Source organism: Eutrigla gurnardus (assembly GCF_963514095.1).
Source record: "Eutrigla gurnardus genome assembly, chromosome: 11".
Taxonomy (NCBI): domain Eukaryota; kingdom Metazoa; phylum Chordata; class Actinopteri; order Perciformes; family Triglidae; genus Eutrigla; species Eutrigla gurnardus.
In genome coordinates, this window is record NC_139925.1 from 11,682,907 (window position 1) to 11,698,659 (window position 15,753).

Consider the following 15,753-nt stretch of genomic DNA (forward strand, 5'->3'; position numbering starts at 1 on the left):
CTTCAGCTGAAAACAATTTGAAACTAAATTTAGAGAGCGTGTTTCATGTGTGTGTGTGTGTGTGTGTGTGTGTGTGTGTGTGTGTGTGTGTGTGTGTGTGTGTGTGTGTGTGTTTATCTACTCACACAGGAATTCACACAGTGAGGAAAGTGTTATCTTGTGAAATACACAAAAGTTCCCATTTCACGGATGAATTGGAGTGATGTAGGCTACAGTGCCAATACACTCAGGAAGACGGTGGGAACAACAAACACAGATAAAACAGTCCAAAGTGCATTTGTCTGAATTGTGAAATATCTGCAGTATTTTGAGATTCAAAGCTTCGGCACATAAAAAGAAAAAAAAACCTCTACTTTTCTTTGTCCTGGGACTCCACTGTAATATCAGTCATTTAATCTCATCATTTTTTTAATGCATCAAGATTAACTTTTTGGTATAAGGTTGTCTATCTCACAGAAAGTTCCTTACGTAAAGCAGAGATAAATTGAGCCTCCCTCCCAAAGGAAAACAAACAGTGCTGAGTACAAACAGGACTGACGGAGAGATTCAGCAGATTTAAACGACAGCTTTTCAGCCGTTCTTCACTGAAGTCCAGGGCCCCTAACAAAATGGCAACAGGTATTAGAATTATTTGTTGCATTGCACTTGCTGTCATACTAACAGGTACGTGTATAATCTGGTGTTTTGGTGTTTAATCTGGCGGGTGACAGAGATTTCTTGGATTTTAACGTTGCTGCTCTTCTATTTCTTGACGGCCAGGCGTTGGAAAGTCTGCCTTAATTGGGAAGAGCCACAGCCAAGGGAAGGATGATCCTGTGCTGCAGTATGTTGTGAACAACTCACTGAGGGAGCACCCGGTCCTCACCAAACTCAGACTGGTAAGAGACAAACACTCCTGTATAGTTTGCATGATCTCCAGTTTGATGCTGCATGCTCGGCCTCTGACCAGGTCAACTCAAAGGCTCCACGTTTAAATCTAAGTTATCTTTAAAATATGTCTCTTATGAAATTTAGTTTTTTGGATTCGTTTGATCAGCGTTAGCTTAGCATGGGCAGGCGCCCGCCAACATTTATCAACATGCTGAAGAGCCACCAGCAGGTTATTTAAGTCAGACGAAGGCCAGTTGGTGATCTGGAGCTCCAGGCTAAAATAACTAAAGGTGATTGCTTTGAAGTCGTTGCTTTTAAATGTGGGCTCAAACTTTAAAAGTGGATACTTTTTAAAAGTAGCTGAAGACACACCTGCTTAGAATGACATATGTTCAATTTGTGTTCTGACTCACATTTAAGTTTTGTTTTCTTTACTTTCTACATAACGACAATGAACTAAACCACCACTGTATATAATAACTTCGGGATCTGAGCAGTGCAATTTGCGACCACTAGAGTGCAGCACTGTGTCAGAAGAACACCAGCTAATGAGGAGCACCAACACATGTTGTTTATCCATTTAATCAGATGATATAATGATTAAATGCTTTGATATTTTCATTTCAGAGAACCATGGAGGACCAATGGAGCATCATGATGGTTGCCAGCGAACAAGCTCAGTTAATGGCAAACCTCATTCGACTGATAAATGCAACTAAAGCTATTGAAATTGGTGAGACTGTGAGATCAAAAGGAGACTATGGAATCAAAATAGGGCCATAATCATTTTTAGTTACTGCTGAATACTTAATTTGGAAATAAAATACTACTGATAGCAGTATTTTACTCTGAAACCTTACATCTGACCAAATTTAACCTGACAGGACAGAGATCTAGACGATTACATTCATGTATTGATTCATGATCAATTAATGAATTAATGTTTAAGAATTTTCTTCTAGAACTTTGATCAAATCGGATCAACCAATCCAGCTGAATTGTTTCAAAAAAATAATTAAATTAAATTTAAAAGCTTTTGCCCAATCATGTAAGCGGTGTAAGCATTGATTATATTTTAGTAATGGGCATCCAGTTACTTGTAAGTTTCAACTCAATGGCTTTTCTTGGCTCCCATTGGAGAATCTGATAATCTGAGAATTTGATACATTTCTTCTAACTCTTATATTTACTCTGCAGGGATGTACACGGGGTACAACACACTGAGCATGGCTTTGGCCATGCCAGAAAATTCAAGTGTGGTAGCTTGTGAAATAGAACAGGCCTATGTGGACATCGCCAAACCATTTTTTAAAGAGGTGAGAACATTTCTTTCAGAAGAGACTCAAGTTGTCTCCACGAGATGAAAGGAGAAGAAAGATTGGATTTCTTAATGAAACCTCTACTCGGTACAGCTGGCATATACAAACTGGCACTTGTGTAACATTTAAATTTGGCATTTTGCAAGTGTAGTAAGATTGATTGTTGCTTCTGGTAGAACAAAATTGTGCAGCAGACAGCACACTATCCTGCACATCTACCTTCTGTCAGTATGTCTTCACAAAATGCTGCAGGCTGGAGAGTAAAAAGGTTGCCTGCTCAGGAAACGGTGTCACAGAGAGATGCAAAATCAATTCCTGTTTTAACCTTCCCCAACATTCACTTAAAAACAACAACACGATCCCTGCACACCTCTGACACAAGTTGAATATCTTTCATAGGCTGGAGTTGAAAATAAGATTGATGTACGCTATCAAATAGCCACCAAGACGCTGAGTAAGTGCTTTTATTAATCTTAGTCATCAATTCTGATTAAAAAATGGACACTGCCATTTTTTTTTTCATTTTGATTTTCATCTCCGTTTCATCAGATGAATTGATAACAGCCGGGGAAGCTGGAACATATGACTTTGTGTTCATTGATGCCGATAAATTCAATTATGACAACTACTACGAGAAGTCGCTCAAGCTCATACGAACGGGGGGAATCATTGCGATCGACAATGTGAGTAAACTCCACACAAGCAGGATCTGACATGTTGTACTGAGAGGTGATGGTGAACAGTATAATCCAGCATTGTTGTTGCTGTATTTGAAGGTGCTGTGGAGTGGAAAGGTCATAAATCCTGCGCCCGGTGACATCACCTCCCAGTCTCTGGACAATCTAAACAAGAAGCTGCACGTAGACCAGAGGATTGACCTGAGCATGCTCACTGTGGGCGACGGGCTGACCATTGCCATCAAACGTTAAAATCACGAGCTCCAAAGTTACACGTTTCTCTTAACGGTTCTTTAGTTTTGATATTAAATATAATGGAGGACTACGTTGCCTTTTGTTCCTTTTTTTTGTCAGCTCCAACAATCATCTACTGTATTGCATGTCTTTTCTATCTCACATGAAACACTACAATTTCCTCTCTGTATTTATGGCTATGATTAAAGAGCTATAAATAAATAATACACAGCTTCATTCCAAAATCAATAAATGCCACAGCTCAAGATCAGACAAACATATTTAAAAAAAAGTGGTTTTCCTGAAGGGAACATGAAATCAGGCTGATTTGATCGGCTCCATTTGTACACATCAAAATAATACATTTCTGCAAGTGGAATAAAGCCAAACTAAATCTTTCAAAGTCACAGAGCGCTTTCTAGTGAAATGAACACAGCAGCTGTTACCTGTGTGTGTGTGTGTGTGTGTGTGTGTGTGTGTGTGTGTGTGTGTGTGTGTGTGTGTGTGTGTGTGTGTGTTTGTGTGTGTGTGTGTGTTTGTGTGTGTGTGTGTGTGTGACGTTTCACTGCGAAGTGTCTTTAATGGTTGCTTTTATATAGGTTTTTGATTGAAATGGTACATTCCACTTCTTACTGCTACAGCTGAAGGCAAGCAGGACTCCGTTTCTTTAAAAACAATTAAAGATGACTGCAGAGAGCAACCAAGGAGGGCATTACTCAAGTCCACACTGAGCTGTGGTGTTTTTTTTATTTATTACGTACATCACCTTAGATCAATTTGTCCTTCAGTATATTTTTTATTGTTATTATCACAGGTTAATCTCTCTCTCTCTCTCTCTCTCTCTCTCTCTCTCTCTCTCTCTCTCTCTCTCTCTCTCTCTCTCTCTCTCTCTCTCTCTCTCTCTCTCTCTCTCTCTCTCTCTCTCTCTCTCTCTCTCTCTATATATATATATATATATATATATATCTTTTCTCATATAAATATAGGCTATATATATATATATATATATATATATATATATATATATATATATATATGAGAAAAGAGAGAGCATGAGAGCATAAGAAATCATGCCGGAAATCATGCGGGGTATGTCCTCAGACCTGCTTCACAGGCGGAAATCTCAACCCCCCCAACTCTAAGTTACGCCCTTGAATGTGTTTGTGGTGCATTGTAAGAGGATGCTCCTGTAATACAGCAACATTGGTTCAGGAGTGGTTCAGGAAACATTCTTGAAAGTAGTTGATGACTATCACCATTCATTTCCCGACACCTTTCCCGCGGAAGTGGACGCACTCATACATAAACACCTCTTTGACCGTCTCCCTCGCCAGCAGCCTACATATTGAAACAGCGCCACCAGCCCTTTGACTCTCTGCTGTGGCCGACAATGGTATTGTAGCTAATTTCCTTGGGCCCCTTCGCTGTTTTGATGAGGATTCGATTCCATGAGCGACATTTAAATAATAACAAAACGACCAAACTATGTGATTGCTCTTGTTTCCAGCAGACAATACTACTAAACGATGGTACAAAGCTGATGTGGCTCTCATAAATGCGACAAAGCTTTCAGGCCACCTGAGCAATCGCCATACAACTGTTGAAAGTGCCTTTTTTATGGATCTTTCATGTGCAATTTTAATACAGTCGTTTTACGGAGCGCTATAAGCGGTTACCCATAATTCCAAGCGGCAGCGTCATCGTCAGCGTTTGTCATAAAAAAGCCGATCATTTGAAAACTAAAGCGATTTTAGAGCTGAAACTTTCTCTGGCAAGAGTCCGTGAGAGGGAGAATGTGTCACACATGGAAATGGCAGGTGGAGAAAATATTGCACCCTGAGTGAAACGGGCTTCACGTCGGAGGGGTATAAATAGAGCGTGAGAACGCAGAGTTGTTAACAGGTCCCATCGAACGTATATCAGCTCAGGTCTCAGTCAGCTGCGGTGGTAAAGGTGACGTAGGAGCAGGGTTACGATTAGTGAGTGCGCTGACTCTGCGTCGCTGACACTGGTGGTTAACCATCCATCATCAATGGCCTCAGTCCAATGCGTCGTTGCGTCGTTGATTGAGCTGGTAAGAGCTGATGAAATTGATCATCCTGCAAACTACCCTGTCTGTGAGATCACCATTCTAGTTGGTGTGCTCATACTCAGTGTGGTCCATGATCAATGTCGTTCGAAGACTGGCAAAGTCGTGGACCTGATTTTTTTCCACATTGTCCAAAACAAAGACGTTGAGAGTATTATTAAAACTAAACAAAGTTTTTTTTTTTTTTTTTTTTTTTTAACTAAATCTAAAATCAGTATTTAAACTGTAGGCTAGAGCATAAATGTGGAGTTTAAATGTCTGCAGATGAATAGAAAGAACATCATTAAGAGCGACTTTTACTCTCAAATTCTACACTTCATGTCTGGTGAAACATTAAATCCTGTATTCACTTGTTTTTTTTTTGTTTTTTTTTAAACTAAACAAAGCATGTGAAGCCACTCTTGGATCGATACGAAACGCAATGCAATCCTGTTTTTCTGAAGCTCACGAAAAGTTGCATGTGATGATGGAAAAAAAAAAAAGTTGCAGCATTGCTGTAGAGTAAAGTGCCCAACAGTTTGGAGTCAAATCAGGACAACCGTAACCATCTACAGCAGTAAAATGCACAGTTATACAGCGGTCCTATGAATCCATTGAACCAAATACTAAAACACTGCCTGGGACCATGTTACCACAGAGCGTGTGTCACAGAGCAGAAAGGACCATTTTAAGTGTGCTTTTATATTTGACACTGTTGATGGATTAGGCCTACTTTTGATTGAAATGGTACATTCCACTTCTTACTGCTACAGCTGAAGGCAAGCAGGACTCACTTTCTTTAAAAACAATTAAAGATGACTGCAGAGAGCAACCAAGGAGGGCATTACTCAAGTCCACACTGAGCTGAGGTGTTGATGACGAAATGTGTTGTGTTATATCATTTACCGGCTAAATAGCAAAAGGACAACATGGACACAATTCTGTGCTTTTAAAGATGCAATGCGATTAAAATAACAGAGCAGTTAGACTGTAAAACAATTTAAACAACAACTATATACCACATGTAGTAGTTTAAATTGATATGAACTTTTATGGGCTTAATATGATTATATTACATGTTGGAGTTAAATATATTATAATGAATAATTATATAATAAGTATAATAAGTAGTACTCGAAATAATTTGAACCTGAACCGTTGCAACCTCATTTGACTTCCCTGGAACTAGTTAACTAGAAGAAATTACGTCATCTGCTCGCAAAGCAGGTTGAAACAGAGTAAACTGGCACTAATGGAGGGTTTTAACAGCAACTCCAATGCTCTGACAAACAATACTAATACTACTAATACACAGGGGTTGTTTTTTTCCCGAACAGCTACGGTCCACGTCACTGCTGCCTGCGACAAAACGTAGTGTAAGCGCTCATTAAGCCCTCAGCTGATGCTACACCTTTTCAGCACCGCGGACAGTTCCGTTCTGCATAGCGAGCAGATGGCGACGGTGAGAAAAAGCCCGCATCCCTGCACCGAACCGTCGGCCGCAGTCTCAGCATGGAGATGCACGTTACTCGTGAGCAGGGCTTACACCGCGGGTCGAAACGTTCGCCGGTAGATACCATGAACTCGAAGCCGCTACCCGGGACGTTTAGGGAGAAGGAATTGATGCACCACCTGAACGGTCGTCTCGCAGCGTTCATAGAGAAGGTGCGCCACCTGGAGCACCACAATCAGCTGCTGGAGAGAGAAATCGGGGGGCTGAGAGGCACCGCGAGACCCGCGTCTCGTTTGGAGGAGGAGCGCGGACCGGAGCTCCGGAGACTGAGACAGCTGGTGCAGGACATCACGCATCAGAAGCGTCAGATTGAAATCGAGCATCGGCGTTTGGAGGAAGAGCTGTCCGACTTGAAGCGACGACGTGAACTGGAGTCGCGCGGCAGGTCGGATGCCGGGAGCCACATCGCGGTCCTCAAGAGGGACATCAGTGACGCGTACGAGTCTAAACTGCAGCTGGACAAGAAAGCGCAGGGCCTCGTGGATGAAATCCGCTCCCTGAAGGGAAACCGCGAGGCTGTAGTGTCACAGCTGTTGGACCAAATCCAGGACGCGCAGGTGACCGTGGAGGCGCGTGGATTCGGCGACCCTGGCCTCACTGCGGCACTCGGGGACATCAGGGCACAGCTGGAAGGTCACATCGCGTCAGACACCCCGCAGGTAGGAGACACTTTCCGTTCTCAGTTGGCAAGGCTAACGGGGGAAGCCGAGAGCAAGAGAGAGGCGTTAAAAACGGCCCAGCTGGAGCTCCAGGAGCGCAGGAGACGCCTGCAGGTGAGGAGCACCGAGCTGGAGTGCGCTCAAGGCACCAGGGAAGCGCTGGAGAAGCAACTTCACGAGGTGGAGGATCGCCACACGGGAGACATTATCCAATACCAGGTGAGATTTTTTTAATTTTTTTTTTTAAGAGTTTCATAACGCTCAGTGTGCACGTAGCAGTAACGTCTCCTCTCCTCTGTTGCTCCAGAACACCATCAAAGAACTTGAAAACGAGCTCATGAATTGCAAATTTGACATGTCCGGCTACCTGCGGGAATACCAGGACCTGCTGAACGTGAAGATGGCTTTGGACGTGGAGATAATGTCTTACAGGTAATGTGTGCAGAACCCACGTGGGCTTAAGGTAAACTAGTTAAAGGGTTACACTTTAATCAGTGGTGTAGTGGAGGGTATACGCAGGTCTACGGGGTATACCCACTTCTTTTTCTGGTGGTTTACAGTATACCCACCTATCAGCCAGAAAGCCATTGGAATATATGGGAGAGTATACCCACTTCCTCCTCTGTAACCTACCCATCTACCTAGCAGTACACCCACCTCATCAACTACCACCACACCACTGCCTTTGCCAAAGGGGTGTTTTTAAACATCGAAGTTTTTCACAAGTGTCCTTATTGATCTATATATTTCAGTACAATACAATTAAAGTACAGAGTAATGCAGACACTCCCAATGTGACACTGTGGGTATCACAGACTGTCAGTAATGTATAACCACATTACACTGCCCACTCAGGAAATAAAATCAAACATAGCAGAAAAGCAAAGAACTAATCTACAACAAACACATTTTGCCTCTCTTACATTGCAGGAAACTTCTCTGCGGGGAGGAGGCTCGGCTATCCACGATGTCAGACGCCCACGTCTCCCTGCCCTACATCTACCACCAGTCCCCCGTTTACACCCTGCCCTGCCTCGGTCGACGGGGGGGCCCACACAGACGAGCGGAGCCTAAGTACAAGTTCGTAGAGGAGATCATAACGGAGACCACCAGGGAAATTGAGATGTCAGAATTTGAAGAGACGGGATCGGAGGAGACAGACGAGCAGGAGTGGACCAAAAGAGCTAGAGGGGGCTGTGAGGAAGAGGAGGATAATGATGAAGACTGTAGAGAGGAAGAAGGTCAGCAGGTGTCTGAGGGTGAGCAGAATCAATCAGGAGGACATTTAATGAATGGGAGTGATAATGGGACTCCTGGTGAGACGGATGATGGCGAAAAAGTTCAAAGAAGTGAAAAAGAGTCTGAAGCAGTTGACGATGAAGGGGAAAGTGGCATGGATGAAAACAGAGAGGAAGGAAATGAGCAATATAAAAATGTTACCGATACCACAGAAGAGAAAGAAGCTGCAGTGCCAATAACCGATGACAAATATCTCATTTCAAACACAGACGATTTGAAGCCGGAGGTCGCTGTGAAGGATGAACTTCTGGAAGAAGCAGATGCTGATGAAGATGGTTTTACCTCAGCTCAACTGAAGAAGCCTGTTGACGAGGCCCCAACTCAAGTGTTTATGGAACAACACACAACTCAAGAGCCAAGTGGCGTTCAAGTGCAAGATAAGATTCCCGCTTCTGAAACGGCTGAGAAAGCTGCAGATGTTACAGCAGAGACAAAGATAACACTGACCGCAGAGACGGGGGAGATTTCGGGAAAGCCTCAGGCATCTTCCAGTTCAACATCCAACAGTGACGTAAAGGAAACCGGTCACACGGTGGCAAAAGAAACCAGTAAATCTGAAGCTGTAAAAGGAGAGGATAAGGTAGCAAAAGGCAATGAAGATGCTAGAAATAGTAGCAATAAAGGTCAAGATAAAGAGTGGGCTTTTAAATTGGATGTGAAAAGTCTTCCCGAAGTGGAGGATAAAACCCAAATGTTCCAGACTGCTTTGTCAAGGGAAAAGACGTCTGTTAGTGCAGAAATCAAGGAGTTGCATCAGGGGGCATCGGAAGGAAGCCAGGTTCAGAAATCAAAGCCATCCGAACTTTCAGAAAATAACTGATCTTCAAGGTAAAACAGTAGTAAGTCAGAGAAATGAGTGCACTAAAAAGCCAGACATCTGCTGGTATGGGAAGTGAGGATACAAGACATCGTCACCCTAAATTTAATGCAACAGCAGTTGGCCAAATATCAGTTAAGCTGAAAACAGAGAATGGCTTAACTAATGCAGATGCAAATTCAAGACATAAGCTGAGCCGAGCAAAGAGAAGGAAGCTGGGATTTATCTTCAGCTCAACCAATTTAAAAGGAGACAGCATGATTCTTCCGTTTGAAAACGGCTTCGCCTTTTCTTCATTCAAATAGTTTGACAAATAAGTTAAGTAGTAAGTGAAGTAGCTAAATCAAATGTGTAAGAGATGCAAATGTATGAAATTGTATTTGCTTTGGGATGTGCTGACAAATAAATGCAATAGCAACCCTCTAATTGTTTTTGCTGGCCTCCTCACCAAATTCCATCTGGATTCTTCACCTGTAGGTGCTTAATTTCCCGTCTCTGCCGTAAGTTTGTGGTTCATTTCCAGAGTCTCCGCATCGCCACTGAAACCTCCATCCGTCAGATGTTGATACCAGTCTTAGAGTAATAAGCTGTTAAATTAACAGCAAAACAATCAACATTTTACAGTTTTAGGCCATTTAAGGTTGAAGTAACTTAATGTAAACATGTGAGATAAGCTGGTAAATGTCATTAACATACATTAAACTACAACCATCACTTCCCTCTGTGATACAGACCTCAGAGGTGAACGTTAACCAAACAAGCTAGTTAATCTCGTTAGTAATATCACATGCTAAGAATGCTTTTGTGGAGTTCAAAGACTTTATTGAAAATGTATACATACACATAAGGACCCCCCCAAGACTTCCTGCGGGCTGTCAATGCCCAGTACAGGGAAGCATTTTCCAAGAGCGCAACGCTGAGTTACACCTCTTCCGAACAACGATAGTTTGGCATTACTGTGACCATTAATCATGTGCACCCAGTTAGTACAGAATGAACAAAAACGAATTCTGCTTGGTCGGCCACAGTACAGGTTTCTTTCAAACTTACAGACCCAACTTTAAGCAACGCAAAAACTGCCTTGTTTAAGGGAAGGGTGACACGTGCCGCTTTAACAGAACATCACAAAGCCTGATGGCCGACCCGCAAAACATGAGAGAGACTTTAGTTTGTCCTTGTGTGCATGAACGGGAGGGGTGCAGGGGTATTTAAATAATAGCAGAAAAAGACTAGTGTACTTGGTTTGTAAATTAAAACTGGAGATGACAAAGGAATATCAGATGGTTATAATTGGAAAAATCAGAGAGAAGGTATGACAACGCTCACCACAGGAAACCGTCAACTGATGTCGACTGTCTGAGTTTATCACAATGAAGCCACACAGGAGTTGGTGACAGGCCAAGGGATTGTATTAGATTTCATTATTATGGCAGTGCTGGACTGAAACAATGACATGATTTATAAATAATATGTCACCAACTGTCGCTTGAATGGATGCAACTACAAAGTAAAAATCAACAAAAAAGGTCAAATATACCAATGACAGGAGCACCAACTTGAAGTGGTACAACAAGTTCTGGTTGGTTGTCGTAGCATTTGAACCATTCTCTCCAAGATATCCCCTTGCTGGTTTGAGTTGGACATACATTTAAGGCCAGATTCTTCTGATATTCCCCGAGTCCCTTGCAGTATGTTGAAAGCTTAGGCTTCCAGTTCCAAGCCCAGACCCAGCTTGTGGCCTCCTGCATTGATGTTCTTGCCATCGACCAGGCCAGACAGGGTGAGTTTCACACCTGCACGGGTAAGGGAAACAAAATTAGCCATTACAAGTGCAAACGCAAAATTACTCTTCTCAAACATGGGGTGACGAGACTCGACAAGGAAAGCAGTCTGTTAAGGGTTGCTCTAAACCATACTATGTCAGTGCAGTGTGCTAGGACTCAGGTGTGGAGCCTAGCAGTGTGTACTAAGAATAAAAGGTATTCTTCAGCAATAAACATTTTTTGTGAACATCCTTAAAGCTGTCCATGAACTTGTAGGAAACCAGCTTACCTGGTCTAAGAGTCTGGGTGTACCCAACACCAACAAGGCTATTGTTGTTCACTTTAGCCTATGGAGAAAAACAATAAACACACACACAAAAGTCAATTGGTGACAATTAAGTCACATTTTTCATTTTGCTTCATTCACCACTGCTGCACTACTTACACTGACGGAGGCATCCTTGTCCAGCTGGTATTTGGCTGCGATACCAAAGCGTGTGCTGTTGCTGCCGGCGGTCCAGGCCAGGTTGACTGCCGTCTCCAGCTGGTCGCTCACCTTCTGGTAGATGGAGCCACCGAACTCAGCACCATCGTTGCTTTAAAGTTCATAAGCAAAAGGTGTGATCTCATTAGATTCAACTTAATTCTCATTGTCCACAGTACAAGGACAACGAAACGCAGTTGACCTTCTTCGCTTTCAATATTATGTTTATTTACTCGTTTGTTAACGTTTAATCACAGAAAAAAATACTTGCAAATAAGGAATACCGCAAAAGGTATCGTACTTACACATTGGTGTGCAACTGGAAGTCTCCCGTCTTGTAGCCAATGGCAAAATTGTTCTGGGTCATCTTGGATTTGGCAGTGTCGAAGCTCATCTGGTAACCGGCGAGCCAGCCCTCGTAGCCGACGACAGCAGCTCCATGGATGGTGGGGCCAGCGAAGTCAAAGTCCACATCACAGCCCATGTTGACGAACTCACGCTTGTAGGCGGTCTTAACTTTGCCACTTTTCTTGCTGTTGATGAAAAACAGCTTCATAAGTAAGTCAGATTGCATCTCATGCAGTATGTTTAACCGATTTAGATTTTTAGAGTTGACCTTATGCAAATATATTTTTTTTAAAACATCCCTCATAATGTATTAACAGATCTTGTGACTGCAGCCAAGTTGGAAATCGGACCGTAGCTTTACATCATGGAAGAAGACACTACATACAATGACATTTATGTAAATGTTGCTTAATTTTTAAACCATTAAAAAGAAATATAAAACAAAAGAAAATAGAAATGCGTCCTTTAGGACCTGTGGTCTGTCCTTAATGCACCCCAGGGTGTTGTGAAAGCCATTTTGGGAACCACCGACATAGATTTATGATCTCCCAATTCTAATTTTATCCAGTAGCAAACGGGAAAAGGAAATTAATTTCTTCAATGGCCACATTGCTGGAATACTGAAAAAAAAAATGATCAGTGACTTCCAACTACTTCACCAGCTTTGCTTAGAATTAGAACTAGTCCAGTTTGCCCAAAACAAGTCCTGGTGTTTACTTCTCAGTCCGAGCATGACACTGTAGCCTTGAACATGCTCTTTCAATGTAGCCACCTAACACCACATCAAGCTTCCCGCACTCAATATGAAAGACGACACTCTTCCTCCGGGACATGCGCCATATTCATCATGTGATTTGCACCTCATAGAATGCAAACACACATACGGATCGGCAGAACAGCTGGACACACAAAAACCAACAGCCAATCACAGACATGCGTTACAATAGCCTTTTTCCCCACATATCGGGACAGGGGTCACATGGCTACAATTACACTTGGCAGGAGCATGTACAGCACAGATCATGTTACCAACGTGACTCGTGTTGAGAAGCATTAGACAGAGTGCAAGTAAAATTCACATGAAACAATTTTTTCTATTATTTATTACTACTATCTTACCCAGTGTTTGGTGAGAAGGTTGTGTCAAAAGTCAACTTCAGTCCCTTGGCAATCTGTGAGAAACAATGACGACACCATTTGATATTAAAAGAAACTGATGTAGCCCCCTTATGCTATCTGGAAGGAAGCACCTCTCTGTTAAATGGAGGTGTATAAAATGTTATGTTGGATATTTTCCTAACCTGATCTTCAACAGTGATTTCTGTTCCCAGGGTGTTGTCAGTGTTCCACTTCTCGGTGAAGGTCAGGCCGTATTCGGACCTCTTGTATTTAGTTTCAAGGCTGCCTGCAACTTTGCTGGTATCGGTGTTTGAGGAACCAGCTGTTTTGAATTCCTGCAAGGGAGAATTTTAGAGATAATCACAAGAAGTTACGATGGACAAACTAATCAATGCAAGAAACTCATTCAGTGCTCCATCATTACATTTGGCAGGCAGTCAAACTATTACCATTTCTCCTTTTACCTAAAGCCAAGGAAGCTGAAACAGATCATTGTGATAGAAGACAATTTAGCAGGTTTCAGCTTCTCAAATGTGGCGCCTTACACTTCTGTTTGGCATTATTGTAAGTTGCTTACCATGAGGCTTCATGGTCAGTTTAAATTAAAAAAAATATCCACTTTGATAATGTCCCCTTGTGCTCTGAGAAATTTTGATTTTAAAAAGAGAAAAATATTGATAAACATTAGCATTACCTGAAATGCATGGATGAGCATTTTTAAAAATTAAGCCCGGCACATTCACTGTGGTTGCATTTGATTATTCTTGATGGCAGCTTGTACCCTTATGGGTGACAATGCCAATAATTATTTGTAAAAAGAGATCCACAAATTGCAACAACTTTCATTATGCAAAACATACAGATACTTTAATATGAAGTCACATCACTTTATTTTCTATGAACTTAATTTTAGTTTTCTATTCTTAATCCACAAAGACATGATCTTACCACTCCACTGGCCGACTTGGTCTTGACATCCAGCTTCACCAAGCCAAAACCTGAAGAAAACAATTGTTTGGTTCAGATCATTTCAAATCCCGTCTACAATATAATCCAACTTTGGCCGTGCATACGTTTTAACACAACAGTACTAATTGGTCAAACTGTAAGAAACAGTACCATAGCCTTTGTTGAAGATGTCCTTGGCAGACTTGCCCAGGTCAGCATAGCAGGGAGGCACAGCCATTGTATCTGTGGACAGAAGCAAAAGTGTTTGTATTGGATTGGCAGGTTGCAGTATGAAATTGCTGATACAAACAATGTTTTCATGCAACACTCTTCTTAGCCTTAAGCGTGGAAAATACTGTATGGTATAGATGATGCATTTATTTTTAAAACAAAAGAAAACAAGCCTGTTTTACAAGATGTAAATTGCTGCAGTATTTGTTCTGCCTGTGGTTGCTACACCTGTTGAATGGGAAGCTCGACTTTACATAAGTGGACATTTTTTAACAAATATGTCACTACAATCCTGTTCATGATAAGATGCATGGGCCTGCCTTGCCCGGAGCTGCACCGACTGTACGGGTCAGCTCGTGCTGACCGGCACTTTGCTGCAGAGCCCCATCATTAACAGGATACGTTCCACGTTAGTACACTTTCGCATTCGCGACGTTGTTTTCACTTTCAATACAACACGTCTGGCACAGTGACAGCTTCACAGTGCTGCAAGAAGTCACACTAGTTTAAGTGTCTGACGGCAGATGGGCAAGGTTACTGCGCGAGAGAGGAGCCATTTTGCCGCACTGTCGAAGCCTCTCTGGCTCTTATTGGGGAAAAAAAGCGTTACTCCTTCACGTGAATTGGCAACCACGGCTAGGCGTGGCAAGGCACGTGCCGGTGTCAGTTTGAAGGACGGGTTAATTAACAGGTTCACTCGCGTTATCAGCCGGATCCTCACTACTGCCAACTAGGCCGTAAAAAAAAAGAGGTTAACGAAATCGTGGCTTAAGTTTAAGTAGCACGTTGCCAGTATTTTCTTATATAGAGTAGCTTTGCAGAACACCCACCGCTTTATCAGCGGCTTGAGAGCTTTATTACAAAGCAAAACGGACTGTAAATCTCTGCTTTATCTTGACATGTGTCACACGCAGCATGCCGAGTGAAGCTAGCTTAGCTAACTTTGCTAGCTACAGTACCGGTGTGTGTCTTAAACACTACTTCTCGCTTGTTATGGAGTTGGATAACAGTGTCAAACGGTAATGAAAAGCTCTTACCGGTAGAGGATAGGGCTAGTGGTAAACTAAAGTGACTTATTTAGAGATGTTCCTCACACCGCACGGCCGAGGCAGGCGTCACCGGTAGAAGGGCGAGCTGAAGGAGACTGCGCTGCAATGAAATCCAGACCTATCACATCACGACCCAGGACCCGGGAGGGCCTCATATGTGCCTGCGCAAAAATGGTTTCACGTCGCTGCATGGTGGCGTCACAGTAAGGATAGTTGTATCTTTTTATCATGTGTATTTCAAATAGATGAACTCTTATCAGTATGTTGACTTTGGCAAATACAGTGGCTTTAAAAAGTAATAAAAGGAGTCCGTTTTTTTAAACACCTTTTATTCAGAAATATAGTAGACTATGAC

At 42.4% G+C, this 15,753-nt stretch overlaps 3 protein-coding genes across 4 annotated transcripts; 2 read left to right on the forward strand and 1 right to left on the reverse strand.

The window, feature by feature from the left end:
* Positions 1-482: 482 nt before the first annotated feature.
* On the forward strand, positions 483-3,198 carry comtd1 (catechol-O-methyltransferase domain containing 1). Of its 2 annotated transcripts, none has more exons than XM_084020887.1 (7): positions 483-618; positions 760-878; positions 1,498-1,603; positions 2,068-2,186; positions 2,589-2,643; positions 2,739-2,872; positions 2,966-3,198. In XM_084020887.1, the coding sequence occupies exons 1-7, from the start codon at positions 609-611 to the stop codon at positions 3,116-3,118; spliced, it is 696 nt and encodes a 231-aa protein (XP_083877013.1). In that variant the 5' UTR covers positions 483-608; the 3' UTR covers positions 3,119-3,198. The 2 variants fall into 2 exon arrangements, with proteins under 2 accessions (XP_083877013.1, XP_083877012.1); XM_084020886.1 differs by having other exon boundaries at positions 500-663; positions 2,966-3,197.
* A 3,310-nt stretch (positions 3,199-6,508) lies between these two features.
* Positions 6,509-9,871, forward strand: LOC311021276 (neurofilament light polypeptide-like). The gene is made up of 3 exons (XM_084021732.1): positions 6,509-7,559; positions 7,648-7,772; positions 8,271-9,871. The coding sequence occupies exons 1-3, from the start codon at positions 6,681-6,683 to the stop codon at positions 9,457-9,459; spliced, it is 2,193 nt and encodes a 730-aa protein (XP_083877858.1). The 5' UTR covers positions 6,509-6,680; the 3' UTR covers positions 9,460-9,871.
* Positions 9,872-10,256: 385 nt separating this feature from the next.
* On the reverse strand, positions 10,257-15,566 carry vdac2 (voltage-dependent anion channel 2). Its single transcript, XM_084021733.1, has 9 exons — positions 15,387-15,566; positions 14,290-14,361; positions 14,119-14,168; positions 13,353-13,505; positions 13,171-13,223; positions 12,009-12,236; positions 11,665-11,815; positions 11,509-11,566; positions 10,257-11,249 (listed from the first exon to the last, which is right to left on the reverse strand). The coding sequence occupies exons 2-9, from the start codon at positions 14,354-14,356 to the stop codon at positions 11,158-11,160; spliced, it is 852 nt and encodes a 283-aa protein (XP_083877859.1). The 5' UTR covers positions 14,357-14,361; positions 15,387-15,566; the 3' UTR covers positions 10,257-11,157.
* Between the last annotated feature and the right edge of the window lie 187 nt (positions 15,567-15,753).